Consider the following 14,933-nt stretch of genomic DNA (forward strand, 5'->3'; position numbering starts at 1 on the left):
GCAGCGATGGTGCGAGTGAAGTCCAGGTGAAATGTGCTCTTCGTGTACTATTTGTTCATATTGTGTGTGTGTTCACAGTTCGTTTCTGACGTCACCTCTCCGGTTGGTAGGTATTTACTGTGCGAAGTCAACGTTCAAGACCGGAGGCACGTGTTGCTGCTGGATGACCGAGCGGTTGCGGTGGCAGTGAAGGCAACGGTGGCCCGCATACACGGGGACTACGGGGCCGCTCTCTGCAGCATCGGGTTCTCCGGTAAGCAATGGCGAGACGTATGTAAAGTAGAACAATCACAATCAAGTCAAAGGCTTTAATTTAAATGACAATTGCATACATATCGCAATGTCATGTAGGCCTATCGTTAGGTAAATTGTAAACACTAAAAGTACTTGTGCAACAGAAGGGCCACAATCTGTGTTATACTGTTATTTTGTTACTTTCTTTTTAAAACTGAATTCCTATAGAATTGCTGCTGCATGAGCGTGTTAACAAAATTTGCATGTTGGTCATTGCGGCTGGCCATTTTAGCTTTTTTACACTGTTATGTAGTTTAATCGAGAATAATTCATCACATTTTTTAAACTGATAGATTACAATCTTAAAGTGCCAAGTAGTACCAAAGCCGTCAAATGTGGAGTACGAAGTTGAATTGTAGCATCAATGGTGAGTTAAGTAAACAGATGCCTGCCGTCCACAACTACTTTTTTAGATACACAAAGAGAGCTTTAGTGCTGAAGTAATATCATTCACACAAAACACACTAGATGCAGGGTCTGTTTAGATGCCTTTTAATATGAGAATGTTAAGTATTCTCCTCAACTCATGATGATGATATTGCTCTTAAATTAATCACTAATTAAACAATACTGTTCGGACATTGTAGTGTCAACTGTGTTCTCTTTTGTGTTTCTTTTCAGTGAAATATCTGAATGCTCATACTGGAATAGTATTCCTGCGTTTCCCCAAAAGGTGTTACAGAATCCTCTGGTCTGCATTGCCTTTCATTACCTGTATTGAAACTCGTGGGCAGAAAATCCCATGTTTTCTGAACTGCTTGCATGTGGGAGGTAAGAAAAACATCAACACACATCCCATAATGAATCAGACATAATCTTTGCAACCTTTAATATTAATTAAACACTAATTAAATATGTTTGTTTTTTCCAGGAACAATTAGAACATGTCAGAAGTTTCTGATACGATACAACACCCAGCAGCTCCATCGAATGCTACCTAAATGTAAAAATGAAGGTATGAAATGTCATTGAATGGTATCTAATTCATACTGAACTCTGCAATACGTGGTCCATGTGGGGTTTTTTTAATCATAGATAATACAATCCAGATATTAACTTCAAATTATTACCAGTGTTGAATTAGAGCATTGAATACAATAATTTGATTACATGATGGCCATTAAAAAAAAGGCAATTAACGGCTTCTTTCTCTCTTTTTTTCATTTGTAGAAGAAAAACAACAGGTACAGAAATCAATACTGAACTGCACTCTTACAAGAGGAAATGGGGACGAATCAGAAGACGATTCAGAGAGCGAGGAAGATGAAGAAGAGTGACTTCACAGCATCCAGTAAAGGACGGAAGCAGACCATTTTTGTTACAGAACTGAATTTAAGCATTTGAAGAAATGAATACCAAACTGTGGAAATATGGTTAATACTGCAGCTGCTCAGAGCTTTTGTTTGGGAAGAAAACTGACTGACTGTATGCCTGTCTTCATTAGAGGGACACATTAGATGATATTTGTCACATAAATCATTTGGGTTGGCAGAATGGCCTAAGTGTCACTGAAAAATAAAACTGCAATCTCATAGCACAAAAAGAAGAATATGGCCTAATAAAAGAGTTTTCATGTTTCAGTGAAATATTTTGTATTTATACTATGTTTTATGGTCATGCCTATTTTGTTTACAAATTAAAATACTGTTTTTGAATATACTGGGTTTGTCCTTGGTGTCCACACATTTACAAAATGAAATTATTTTTTTATTTTGTTTAAGATGCAAACATGTCTACATTCTATCAGCCTGCATAGCTTAATCTTTAACAATACTGTGTGAAGTTAGTGACTACTTAACCGGTGTATTACCCATTGCCATATACACTGTATATTAAGAAGCCCAAATACCTGTTATGTTCATCCACAGCTAACGAAGCTTCTTCGACTGCATTTCCCACAATGCTTAGTTAAGCTTTTGCTAAACAGATTTGCAGGCGGCACAAGAAACATCCGGGTCTCTCAGGATCCCGTCTGGCGACCCATCGCCATTAGTGCTAGCCCGTTGTAACGGATATATTTTTTTGGTCAAAATCTCTAAATTGTCACGTTTTCCAGCTTTTGGTAAACATTTAACGCCTGGTTAAGGGCATTTTGTTTTCCTTAACAAGAAAAAGGCTTACATTCGGGGGTCTTGGCCCCGCGTGGCGAGCTTTCGTCCTCTCTACCAGCAGCCTCCGTAACTTGAGACGCCGAAATCGTGTCTCTTATTTTTTCTCGGGTTGTTTTTGTGTGAAGATGTCGCCGTGATGGGGTGTCCGTGTTTGACAGAAATGAACCAGGGCCTTCGTCGCCTGACCCGCACTCACTACAGCCCGATTTCCCCTTTAGCTTTTCTGTTTGACGCTCGAGAGCTCGGTGGCTCTCTACCCGGAGCTTTGCCCCAGACTCGCTCACTGCACGGAGACAAACATGGAGAAAAACCCCAACAGCAGCACCAACACCAAGGTTCCGCCCCGTGCCAGCTCCGCGGGCCCAACACCGGGCGACTCTAAACCCAAAACAGGTGAAAAGACCTCAGTACGCAACACAAATGTCACTCAAAGTTGTGAAACATGGTGCACTCGCAGCTAAACACTCATTGCCTTGTGGCCTCTGGGGCCTAGCAGTGGCGCAGAGGTTGTTTATCTGGTACGGCTGACGTCGCTGTCAAACGTTTGGCAGCGACGTTTGGCCTCTCAGTCACAACTGCAACGTTATCTTATACTTGCACACAACACTGTATTGGTAAAACCATTTGCTCTGTATGTATGCACCGCAGTTGTCCAGATACGTGGATGCGAAGACACCCTGACACATTTGAACAGTTCACTTTTACATAAATAAAGTTGTACCTTTTTAAATTAGTTGTTTAATTTCCACAACAATTTGATTAAGTGGCCGTTCTGTAAGGCCACTTTAAGAATGTTTGCACCTTTTCTTTGTATTATTTAATTCGTCTCATGCAAATGTTTCCTTCCTAAGATTTTTTTTGTACAGCTAATATATATATATATATATATATATATATATATATATATATATATATATATATATATATATATATATATATATATATATGTGTGTGTACACACACACACGTATATATGTATGTGTGTGTGTACACACACACACGTATATATGTATGTGTGTATATGTATATATATATATATATATATATATATATATATATATATATATATATATACATATACACACACACACACACACACACGTTTCCAAAAGATGTGTGTAAGTTGTTTCTGGCATCAAATAAATGAAGCTAGAAAATCAGTAACCTAAAGAGGTTGCTCTTTTAAAATGTAGGGTCCAATTCTGCAATATGCTGGATGTGGGTTGCACACAAAGACATCAATTTACTCAGCTGGAGGGACCGTTTATGGAAGGCCTTTCTGTAACCTATAGCACTCACGATGATATATTTAATTGCATATGTTTACGTGGCTATAAGACTTTCTGATATTAAAAATCAGGAATCAGCAAAATAATGATGGTATATTGAAGGATTATATTTCTGTGTTATGTTGCTTATAAATGTTTTTCCCTTTTTTCTATCCTTTTCAGAAGGTAAAAATAATGGAGGCTCAAAACGCTACAGCCGCAAGCATGATCCTAAAAGTGAAAGTTTCCAAGGCGCTCGCCACACCACTTCACAGAAAAGCAAGACTTTTGACAAGAGACCCCCTCAGAGAGGTGGAGCACGGCAGTATGGCGTTACAGGTGGAGGACGACGGGAGGAGGTTGGTATTCTTAATGGATCATCCTTTAAATAAGAAAACATTTTTAGCAGCATGACTAATAAAGAAGATCTCGTTATTGAAGAATTTAAACTTTGAAAAGAAGCACAGCATTAGTTTTTCAGTTCAAATATGATTTACAGATTCTTATCCACTTCTGCCTCTCCAGGTAGCAGAGACACGCCGGGCCGAGTTTAGCCCGGCTCAGTTTGCTGGACCGAAAAAAGTAAGCCTCAACCACTTGCTGAACTTCACCTTTGAACCCCGTGGAGGTAATGGTGGCTTCGGAGATGGAGGCCACTCCGTTTGGGGCCGCCGAAACAAATGGGGCCACAAGCACAAGCCCTTCAACAAGGAGCTTTTTCTGCAGGCCAAGTGAGCAACCCCTCCGTACCCAACATGAAACAGATGGCCTAAAAAATTGTGAGTTAACAAACTTTGTGTGTTTCAGTTGCCAGTTCGTGGTGACCGATGACCAGGACTACAAGGCTCACTTCACTGATCCAGACACTCTGGTCAACTGGGACTGTGTGCAGCAAGTGGTGAGTGCCTGTAATCTGTTGAACTGTGCTACCAGTACATGTGTATAAGTAATAAAGCCCACATTAATTTACATACTGATGCATATAAATGACAATCTATTTGTGTACGTCTACAGCGCATCTACAGTCATGAGGTGCCGTCTTGCCCCATCTGCCTCTACCCTCCTTTGTCAGCCCGCATCACCCGATGTGGACACATCTTCTGCTGGCCATGCATGCTGCACTACCTGTCTCTTGGTGACAAGAGCTGGTCCAAGTGCCCAATCTGCTATGAGGAAGTTCACACTGCTGACCTGAAGAGGTAAATACAAAATAAATAAAGCCCCGTAGGCTAACTGACGTAAAAGAAAGCAGTAGGAGATATTTTTAAAAAGGTGCAACAAGGAAAACAATAAAGCCTTCACAGAGAGGCAGATTCATTTTAATTTATTTTGGTTTGGTTGAGTTTTTTTCGACTTAAGTCCAACAATTGGTTCTATTTTTGCAGTGTGGTTGCTATGGAGACCAGGCAGTATGTGGTTGGAGATGTAATCACCATGCGCCTGATGCGCAGGGAAAAGGGTGCTCTGGTGGCCATGCCGAGCTCTCAGTGGGTGAAGGTGGAGGAGCCTGTTCGCTTTGGAGGTGAGAGACAGGGCACCTTTTTATGAATGAGACTCTTAGTTTCCTCTCAGCATCATAGTCTTAAAAAATATTTTGTGGCTTACAGTAATTCTATAGCACCTTCTACATACACACTTTTTATGTCCTTGAACAAATTGGGTTATGTTGTTGGAAGATTTACGAATCAATTATTTATGTTGTGTCAGTGTATTTATCCTAAAAGGGATCATTACGTGTGTTTTCTAGATACGTGTCTCAGCCCGTACTCCAAGCTGCTGCTGACCTCCCCGACGCAGGTTCTGAGCTTGGTGGCAGAAGAGAAGGCTGTCCTGCAGTCTCAACTCAGCCAGGAAGGAGGGGAAGCCCAATGCTGTTTCATCCAGAGCGCACTTTGTCTTTTGCAGGTAACAGAAGCTACATGCCTCTTTGTGAGACCAAACAATTAGCCCATAGACAGTTAAAATTAACCAATAGACAGTGCATAGTTAACAAAAAAATGTCACAGTATGAAATGAGTGCCTTCCAAATATATAAAAGAAGCAGGCATGAAAAACACTGATAATGGCTAACAGTTAGGCTTTTGCTATGCCACTGTATTTTTTTCTTGCGTGTTTCCAGCTGAAATAAGAAACTTACTCTACAACCACACATACCGGTCGACTGAGATTTACCTTGCTAACCTTCATTCACCTCTATGTATGTCTTTCTGGTTTAGGAGCGGGAGGAAATGCTGCTGACGCAGCAGCAGAAGGCAAACGCAAGAGACAGTTTTGACTTGTCCTGTCTGACTCTGGAAGAACCTTCTCCAGTAGAGGAAGTGGTTACTACCACCAACAGCACCAAGGTGAGTCGATAAATGAATCATTTCAACATTCTTGGCCTAACAATATTGTATCTATTGGTGACAAGAAATACATTGTCTTACTTCCATATTCTCCCTCAATGCCGTAGCTGCTACTTTTATTATATGGTATTATGCTTATGATTTCTGAGAGATATCTGTCTTTCCTTTTGTAGCCCGTGCTGCAGTACTCCTCTGCATTTGATGATGAGGTGGCTGAGGTACCAGAGGAAGCCACTGAAGAGCTGCCAGGCTTGCCTGAAAGTATTTTGGAGAGTGTGCTAGAGGAGCCTCCAGAGGCTATGATGGATGCAGCCCCAGAACTCCAACCTGTTGAGGAGAGCCCTGCCAGCCAGGCCGAGTCAGGCCGCCCTTCAACCAGCGTGGTGCACGGACCCTACTACTATTTCTACCAAGGTGCTTAATTCCCTGCTCTCCTGGCATAGCCTGTTAGGGTTTCTCCTACCCATCAAATCTGGCATTGATTTTTAAGATTGGCTGCTGTAAGGAAAATGTCATTTTAAGGAAACTAAATTGCAATCTTCCTGATCACAGAAAAACAAACTGATAGTTGAATCTAGCTGAATTAAGTCGTGGGACAAATCAGCTGTTCATCAAAAGCTGATGAATTTAGTTTGGTTAGTAAAAATCTAAATGACATAACATCGGCATGCTTTAAATATAACTAGAAAATATTGTACAAAGGAATTGAAACAAGGTTATGGAGTTTGACCATGAAAAGGTCAGACTGAAATGAAAAGACTTTGTCTTGGTTGTAGGTTTCTCTTGCCTCACCTTTTAGGTTTCAGTGTCTTACCTTTTTCTCCCATGTGTCCCTCCAGCTGATGACTGCCAGCAGATGTTCCTGCATCCTGTGAATGTACGCTGTCTGTTGCGTGAATACGGCAGCTTGGAGGCCAGTCCGGACTCAATCACAGCCGCCGTGGTGGAGATAGTGGGACACACAGTCACTGAGGTCAGCAAAACAAAGAAACACAAATCAGATGCTATTCCGATCTTTTGAGTTTAGCTTTTTGAGCAAATGGTGAAAGGTGATCAAGTTTTAGGCAGTATTTTTTTGTCTCCTCAAATCTACAGTAACCAGCATACGTTGTAACTTTAAATCTTTGAAAATGACAGTTATTGCTTTAACTGACTGTCTGTTACAGGACATCCGTCGGCGGCATCGCTATCTGGCACATCTGCCTCTCACATGCGAATTCAGCATCTGTGAGTTAGCTCTACAGCCGCCAATCCTGTCCAAAGAAACTCTGGACACATTTGCAGGTTAGAACACTTTGCCTCTTCACATAATGTGAATTTACAGTTGCAGCAAGGATATTTCATTGACTGTAACTGTTGATTGTATATATTTTCCTAGATGACTTGGAGAAGAGAAAGCACCTGAGGCAGAAGAAAGCAAGGGATGAGAAGCGCAGAGAGAAGCGAATTGAAATTGAGGAGAACAAGAAGCAGGGTAAATGTAAGTACAGCAGTTCAGGTCACAAGCTAATAATAATGCCTTCAATAAAATGTACACACATCTGAGAGATATCAGACTGAGGTTTGTAACTGTATTGGCATTCATATGTTCCCCAGATCCAGAGGTGCATATTGGATTGGAGAACCTTTACCATTTCCCAGCATTTGGATCTCCTCCTCACAACAGCAGCCCCCTTATGGAGCCTGACTTCACATTTGCCCCCTCTTTAGCCCTCAGCAGCAGTCCTTCCACTGGTAAGATAAGATCCATCCTCTGGTCCTTTATTGTGTAGTGCTATGCATGTAATCTGTTTGTTGTTGGCTCATGTTTAAGCATTTGAACATTGTTAGTCGAGCTAAGTTCCTTTTATTGTTTTTAGATGGAATGGGATTCCCAAATCTGAATGGGCAAAGCTCTTCACCTATTGTGGGTAGTGTGGAGGATGACTCCCACTGTATGTCCTTTGCACAGGTGTGTATGGCAACTGAGCAATATAATTAATTGAGACTGCCTTTGTCATAAGCTAAATGAAGGGCTTATATTGTAAAACATAACTTATATACTTGACATGGTCCTGTGTCCTAGATGCTAAGAGATGGGAAAGCCAGAGGTGATGCTGGGGCCAGGATCGCTCCAAAGAAAGGTAGTGCAAGATTGTAGATGTTGATGTGACAAATCTAACATCATATGTTATAACTCTAACAGCAAAAACTAAATGTAGTAATGATTCAGAAACTGTGTTCTGTAAATTTAATGTAAATGTTAGTGTCACCTCCTGATATATCCGCTAGACTCTGTAATTATAGAATTTATTTGTGGACATGCATTCTGTGTTTACATTGTGATACCTGTATGAGGTATATGAATCTACACAAACCGCTATGCACAACTGCAGGCTGGCTCTTGATAGCTGACTGCAGCAGTCGGCACAACATTCTATATTCTGGCATTAGTACATTAGACCGATAATAAGTCAAATCATCTTCCTCTGCCTCCTTCCAGTAATCTAATGGTATTTGCAAAATTCCATCGTGCTTGATAAAAAGACGACCAATAAGGGCCGAGGAGTCTCTAACAATGTGTCAATCACTGCTTGTGAAGCTTGTAAACACCAATCAAACTGTCAAACTAGGAAGTCCTCATCAAATATGATTTAAGATTATTTTACTGCTTTGTCTATTTCTCACCTCAAATGTTTTCAGAAATATATTTCAGAGTACCGTTTAGCTGTTAGAAAGTGTGTGACCCTGTTGCTATGTTGAAAACAGTCAAGCTAAAAAAGCACTGCCTACTGGCAGTAAAATCAGTTATAATTGATTAATAATGTAATCCTGAATAAATGCTTCACTTGTGAAAAGATCTGTTAGATTGCCATTTACAACATAATATATTTCTATATTCATAGTTTGCTCAGTTGGGACTACAAGTAGCACAGGTGTGTGTGGGAGAAATAAGTGGAGCTTTTTGTAGGATTGTATATTTCCTGTAAGGCCTGTTTGTTTTGTTAGGGCTGTTTAGCAGTGTAACTCCCTGAAGGCTTCCTGAAGTCACCATTGTGTCTTCTGCCACACAGATAATCTGCTAGCTCCGCCAGCAGCAGACAGCGATGGAGAGAGCGACGGGTCCGACCGAGTCCCTGTGCCCAGCTTCCAGAACTCCTTCAGCCAGGCTTTTGAGAAGGCACTTCTGCAGCTGGACAGCGGTCCAGCCTCTCTTCCACAACCTGTGGTTGACCCAGGTCTGGTATATGAATTAACTGTATCAAGTACATTTAATTTTGTTTAAGACATGCACTCATCCTTGGTGTCTTTGTCTTTCAGATGAGAAAGGTGGAAAGAAGAAGAAGAAAAAGCAGAAACTTCTTTTCAGCACATCCATGGTTCACACAAAGTAGACAACACTGAAGTTCATTTAATTACATTGTTTCTTGAGTTGACCTTCCCACTGCTTGTGTTATACGGCCATGCAGATATTTCTTGAAGCTATAAGCTATGGAAAATGGTTTTATTAGGTAGCCAAACTTCATGTTCTTTAATCATTGTGCTATGGGCTTGATCCATTGTTTGGGTGGCTTGCCATCAGTTTAATATACCTTAATTTGTACAACTAGGTCGAAGCTTTGCTACAACCTCCTGGCACACTGCAAGCCTTATGGATAACATTTTGTTGAGATGCGAAGTAAAGGATTGTTGTGAGCCAACAAGGCTCACATTATGTGCGCTTTAGGCTTTTTATGGCTTGTATCACAGTGGTTGCTTTGTGATGTCTTACTTTCCTGAAGTTGACCCTGTACATCTACGATCCATGAGTAACATTGTTAAGATCTTTATGGGTGCGTAATACTAGAGTAGCAGTCAGCCAGCTGCAGGCACGCTGCACCTTTTTAAATCTTTCCAAGATACTCAGTGGTCAGGCATCAGTGTTGAACTTCAGCTTTGAATACATAACATTTCAGCGTTTATCAAAGGTAATAATGGAGCTAATTTGGATTAGTACTTCATCACCCTTTTAGAGGATGCATTTTGGGATTGAGATCAATGCCCTGGGATTTTGTAACAACAACATGAATGCATAATATTCTAATACGATTGCAAAAATGCAGTATTGTACCAAAGAGATTAGATCTGTTGGTTCAACAGAACTCCAGTATATATTCTGCATAGTTAAACCATAAGTATGCACTTTCTTCTTATTCAGTTTCTCCTGTTATCTTCTGTTATAGAAGGTTTACTTACCTTTTAACATTACTCCCTCAGTTTATTTTCAGTGTTGAAAATGTGTGAAGTTAGGAAATTGCTGACATTTAAAGAATGCCTTTGAAATCTGGAGAAAAAAGGATTGATCATTTTGTTATGTTTGAGGGTTCTTTAAGTCACCTTTTAATTTTGAGCAAGTTTAAAGACTAGTGAACAAAACTAGTCTGAAGTGAATAAAAAATGATGCACAATCAAATGACTGACTGTTTGATGTGGCTATTAGCTAATGCCAAGGATCCAATAAAGGTTCCTTTTTGGGCAGGTCAAACACTAGACATCGCCATCAAATTTGGACTGCCATGTTGTAATGTAGTATTTAGTTCTCGCCACATGAGGGCAGTCCTGACAAGCCGGATGTCTATACAATCTATTTATCACAGCAGCAGAGCAAAGCAAGGTCAGACATTAATAAAATGCATGAGGCTATTAAAATGCATGAATGATGTGGGTTTTCTTGTTCATATGACAACAGTTCTCTTTATTCATCGAGGCATTAGCCCATTCTTTTTATTGTGTCCAACTTTTTTAAACTGCCAGTCACTCCCTATAGGTTTTTATTTTATTTTGTATTATAATGTATTGATTATTTCTATGTAACTGAGATGGGATAGTTCTCGCCCAATCAAGCAAAAGATGCATCAAGCTATCCACATTCAGCTCTACCTCATCCTGGAAGTCGGGGCATGTAAAATACATGAGTTGCAACGAGGGTCCATTATAACTCCAGTAAATTTAATTAAACTCCTTCAATATATGGACATTTAGAAAACTTGGATATGGTCCTGTCCTTAAAACAAACTACTTCTTTGGTTCCAATTTTAGTTCATCTGATCTACGCTGATGATTTAGTGGTCCTGTCTCCTTCGGCCTCCAGTATGGCATTCAATTCAACTCTAAAAAGAGTTTTCATGATAGCTAAAACCAAGGAGCATCGGAAGTTACATTTTCCTTCGTTTTTTATGGCAGGCCAAGTGCTAAATGTGGTAAACAAATGGAGATATCTGAGTGATGGTGACGATGTGTAGCGTCAATGTTGCAAACAGTATGCACGAACCAATATGCTGGCACGTAAATGTGCTGTGTACAGATTATGTTAAAACAGCGCTCTTCAGAGCCTTCTGTACTCTACTTTATACAGCACACTTGCAGTTACATTAAAGCAACAATGAAAAAGATTCAGGTGGCATTTAATGATGCTTTTAGAATCTGGCTCAAGATCCCAAGATGGACAAGTGCAAGTCACATGTTTGTGACTAATATTCCCACCTTTCATGCTGTGTTGAGGAATTGTATGTACAAGTTTAAATGTTGATTGACTGCATCAAAAAAATCTTATCATGTAGGCCTTAACTGAGCTGACACAAAGTGATACAAGGTAGTCTTCTTGTTTTTGAAAACATTGAAACACATGTCTATGTTTTTTTTTAACCACAAGTGACTTTTGAAGCTGTGTCTTGGTGTTCTCGTATTGTATTGTATTTGTTTTTGTTGTCGTATGGACTCATGTGTCTGAAGAATCAAAGTTGAAGAAGTTCAGTTTATGTTTGTGCTCCGCTTTATTTTGAAAGTACCAACCGGAAGCCACGCACGTGGTGCTGCCGGTTGACTCGCCATCGGTTGAGCTGCTAACCAGTCAGTCGGCTTGTTCAGCGCTGTCTAGTCCAGCCTGTCAACAACACTGCAACCTGAGACGGACTAGCTCAGTAAACCAGCTAAGTTAGCTCCTCTGCTAACCAACTGACACGACTCGTACTTTTACCTTCCAAGTTTGACAGACGTGTTATGATTGAGGTTGTTTCGACAAGAGAAGCGGCAAAACCTGACTTTCTCATTCGGTAAGTTGTCTCCGGTGCGGATCAAAGACGGGTTCAGCCAGTGTTTCCATTTTGCGAGTCCCAGCTTCTTGAGTTGTTAGCTCACGGCTGCTAGCCAGCGAGCTGTGTGGTGCGTGTGTCCCTCTTCTGGGGTTATCACACGAGTTTTCAACCCTACGTGCGTCGTTTGTAACTCGGTGGTTGAGCATAGTTTGTATGCTTTAAATGCACTGCATGCTCTGAGCAAGCCGACTGCGTCTTTTCCTCGGATGGACCGGGTACTGTCCGCGGTCCGAGGGGGTGTAAGGGCAGCGAGCGGCTGGAGGAGCAACACTTGTTGCAAATCCTAGACCGAGACAGACACATTTTTTTAACAGACATTCCTGTTCTATGAAATAATTGGTTGATTAATAGAAGTGGAATAACTACAAAGTATCTGTATTAACGTTTCCTTATTGATTATCTGGACACATTTACATAAATGCCCCTGTTTAAACTACTAAAAACATCTCTTGGTCGGCTGGATCACGTCCTTATTGATACTGATACATGCAATGTTAACTCTGCATCATGTGTTCTTGGATGACAGCAGACAATTGAGGTGATGACATTATTTTGAGTGGTAATTTAAAGCTTTGCGGTACACCATCTATGTGAGCACTGCACTCTATAATTACAGAGTCTAGTCTAGTGGATATATTATTTTTCAATTTCAACAGGAGGTGACACTAACATTTGAAATTGCATTTACAGCACACATACAAGTATGGCTGCTCTCGAGAGATACTTTACTTCTTCTTTTAGTTGCTAACAGATAAGTTAACATGACTGTGTCTATTGTCTGTGTTAGGAGATTTCCTCTGTATAACTGGACAAACCAGGTTACTGAATAGATATAGAGTCCTACTCACTTTCTGTATGTACTTCCTGCTAGAAATCAATGCAATATATTACACCCACTTCTTAAAGATACCTGCTAAATGAAGTATTCAACATAAGTATGCATCGTGCTAAAATTGATACAGATATTGAACTTGTCGTCTGTGGCTTTCAGTAATGAGTCCTATGTAAAATACTTGTATGTCTAAGGCTATATAAGGCAGACTCTTTCCTAACCCATGCTGTGCTGCTCGACCCACCATCACAGTGAATGTTTAGCATTCCATTTTAGCGAAGGCGTTTCCTGTCAACATCTAAAGTTCAAGTTTTCTATCTGCTAGGCGAGCTGAAGTCTGTGTGTTTTCTCAGTATCATTCTTTTTCCTTTTCCTTCCAGTTCCTCTTTCAGATATAGTGCATCTATGGATCCAACACTGTTATCAGCAGCGAATTAGTTGAAACTTATCAGTATAACTTATCAGTTGATGAAATAATGTGCCGAAAAAGAGAGAACAGAAAAGGGCAGCAAACCGAACTGTGAACAGTATTTATGGTTCCATTATTCAGAGATTGAATTTACATATAGTGAGCAGTGACGGAGGACATAATGAATCTAGAAGAACAGGAAAAGTAAACATAGAGCAGGGTTAATGTTAATGATTTTCCTCATGCAGTTTGTGGTTTTATATGCCTGCACATATTCCATCTGCTCAAATGTACGGGTGTGACTATGTTTACTCAAATCTGTGTCAGTGTAAACATTATCATCTATTTGCTTCTGTATGGGGTCGTGAGAACACCGCAGTGAAGAAGTGTTTGGAATGGACTGCCCCGTTGCAGCTCTGCCGTGATTTGTCTTCCTCAGCCATAATCACAGCAGTCTTGACTAGAGAAAGTGTACTTTATTGACACAAAGTGCGTTCCTCTTAGGTGTCTTCAAATTCTTCCTCCTGTGTGATATGACATCGCTGTTTGCTTCCAACAAAAGCCAGAGCTCTACAGCAGACGGTTGACATCTGGTCAGGTAAAATATTCTGGGATTATCTCACAGCAGTTGGTTCCAGCATGTCATTCTTCTTGTTGCTTCTCTGTATAGCAAAGTTTCTCAACACAGCAACATGTGGAAAGCATTATCAGATGTGAAGAGGGAGTCTCTTAAAGGGCTAACACAGAGGAGTTGTAATGTTTTCTTTTTTTTTACTGAAGAAACAACTGATACAACTTATTATTATTATTATTATTATTATCATAGTCTGTCAAAAAGAATGGAGTGATATGATCTCCTGTTATCTCATATTTATCACTATGCCTCCTTTTTAGAAGTCAGTTCAAGATAAACTTGTGAAAGTTCATTAGGGGAGGAGCTGAATCTTAAAGGGCAATCTGGTGTGAGTTTGCAGGGGAATTCATTCACTGTCTAAGCCTGATTTGCCTGTTACAGCATGGAAACAAAAACAATGCCAATGTACAGTTGTCCAGCTCCTCCCCTTTATTAGGATCCACCTTAAAGGTACACAGTCCTGATCACTACTGCACCAGTAATTCAGTTTAGCAATCTGAGGCAATACATTTACTGGTTCCAGGATACATGCACAGGTATGTCGCCAAACAAATGTGTCTGACATATAAACCTGTCTTATTTAGAGGAAATTATAGAATACTAATTAATTGGAAATAGAGAGACTTCCAGTGAGCATTTCATGAATGTATTGTGGGGTCAACAGATTTCTATTAAAATTAGTGTAAGTTATTCATCCTGAATTACCCAACCATGTACCGTTTTAATTGTTAACCGTAGTAGTGTGTTTTCACAGCAGATTTTTTGACTCAAAATCAGTAAGTAAGTGTCCCAGTTAGCTGAGGGAGTGTGACAGTGAACCAGAATGCACAATATCAGAACACTGAAACTGAAGCAGCTAAATGGAATTTAGCCATTATGGATTGTTATTACTTGCGCCTGTATTTTTCCTATCGTAACCGGTCAAAA

The 14,933-nt window shown here is 40.3% G+C and overlaps 2 protein-coding genes across 2 annotated transcripts; both read left to right on the forward strand.

Moving 5' to 3' along the window:
• Nucleotides 1-6: 6 nt before the first annotated feature.
• On the forward strand, nucleotides 7-1,949 carry pop5 (POP5 homolog, ribonuclease P/MRP subunit; the record flags this gene model as incomplete). The annotated part of the gene is made up of 5 exons (XM_079222815.1): nucleotides 7-26; nucleotides 111-253; nucleotides 916-1,065; nucleotides 1,166-1,249; nucleotides 1,465-1,949. The coding sequence occupies 5 exons, from the start codon at nucleotides 7-9 to the stop codon at nucleotides 1,569-1,571; spliced, it is 504 nt and encodes a 167-aa protein (XP_079078941.1). The 3' UTR covers nucleotides 1,572-1,949.
• A 377-nt stretch (nucleotides 1,950-2,326) lies between these two features.
• Nucleotides 2,327-10,650, forward strand: rnf10 (ring finger protein 10). Its single transcript, XM_079222033.1, has 17 exons — nucleotides 2,327-2,798; nucleotides 3,857-4,032; nucleotides 4,199-4,404; nucleotides 4,481-4,571; nucleotides 4,688-4,872; nucleotides 5,059-5,195; nucleotides 5,421-5,578; nucleotides 5,890-6,018; nucleotides 6,192-6,432; nucleotides 6,858-6,991; nucleotides 7,185-7,302; nucleotides 7,397-7,498; nucleotides 7,615-7,752; nucleotides 7,878-7,969; nucleotides 8,084-8,141; nucleotides 9,072-9,236; nucleotides 9,319-10,650. The coding sequence occupies exons 1-17, from the start codon at nucleotides 2,705-2,707 to the stop codon at nucleotides 9,390-9,392; spliced, it is 2,298 nt and encodes a 765-aa protein (XP_079078159.1). The 5' UTR covers nucleotides 2,327-2,704; the 3' UTR covers nucleotides 9,393-10,650.
• The last annotated feature ends 4,283 nt before the right edge of the window (nucleotides 10,651-14,933 follow it).

This window comes from Taurulus bubalis (assembly GCF_910589615.1).
Source record: "Taurulus bubalis genome assembly, chromosome: 8".
Lineage (NCBI taxonomy): Eukaryota > Metazoa > Chordata > Actinopteri > Perciformes > Cottidae > Taurulus > Taurulus bubalis.

What these genes read in the sequence shown, in the direction of transcription:
- rnf10 (XM_079222033.1), top strand. Translation starts at nt 2,705, where the DNA reads ATGGAGAAAAACCCCAACAGCAGCACCAACACCAAGGTTCCGCCCCGT. An exon ending in GGGACTGTGTGCAGCAAGTG is followed by an intron (nt 4,572 to 4,687) that starts GTGAGTGCCTGT and finishes GTACGTCTACAG; the next exon opens with CGCATCTACAGTCATGAGGT. An exon ending in GAACAAGAAGCAGGGTAAAT is followed by an intron (nt 7,499 to 7,614) that starts GTAAGTACAGCA and finishes TATGTTCCCCAG; the next exon opens with ATCCAGAGGTGCATATTGGA.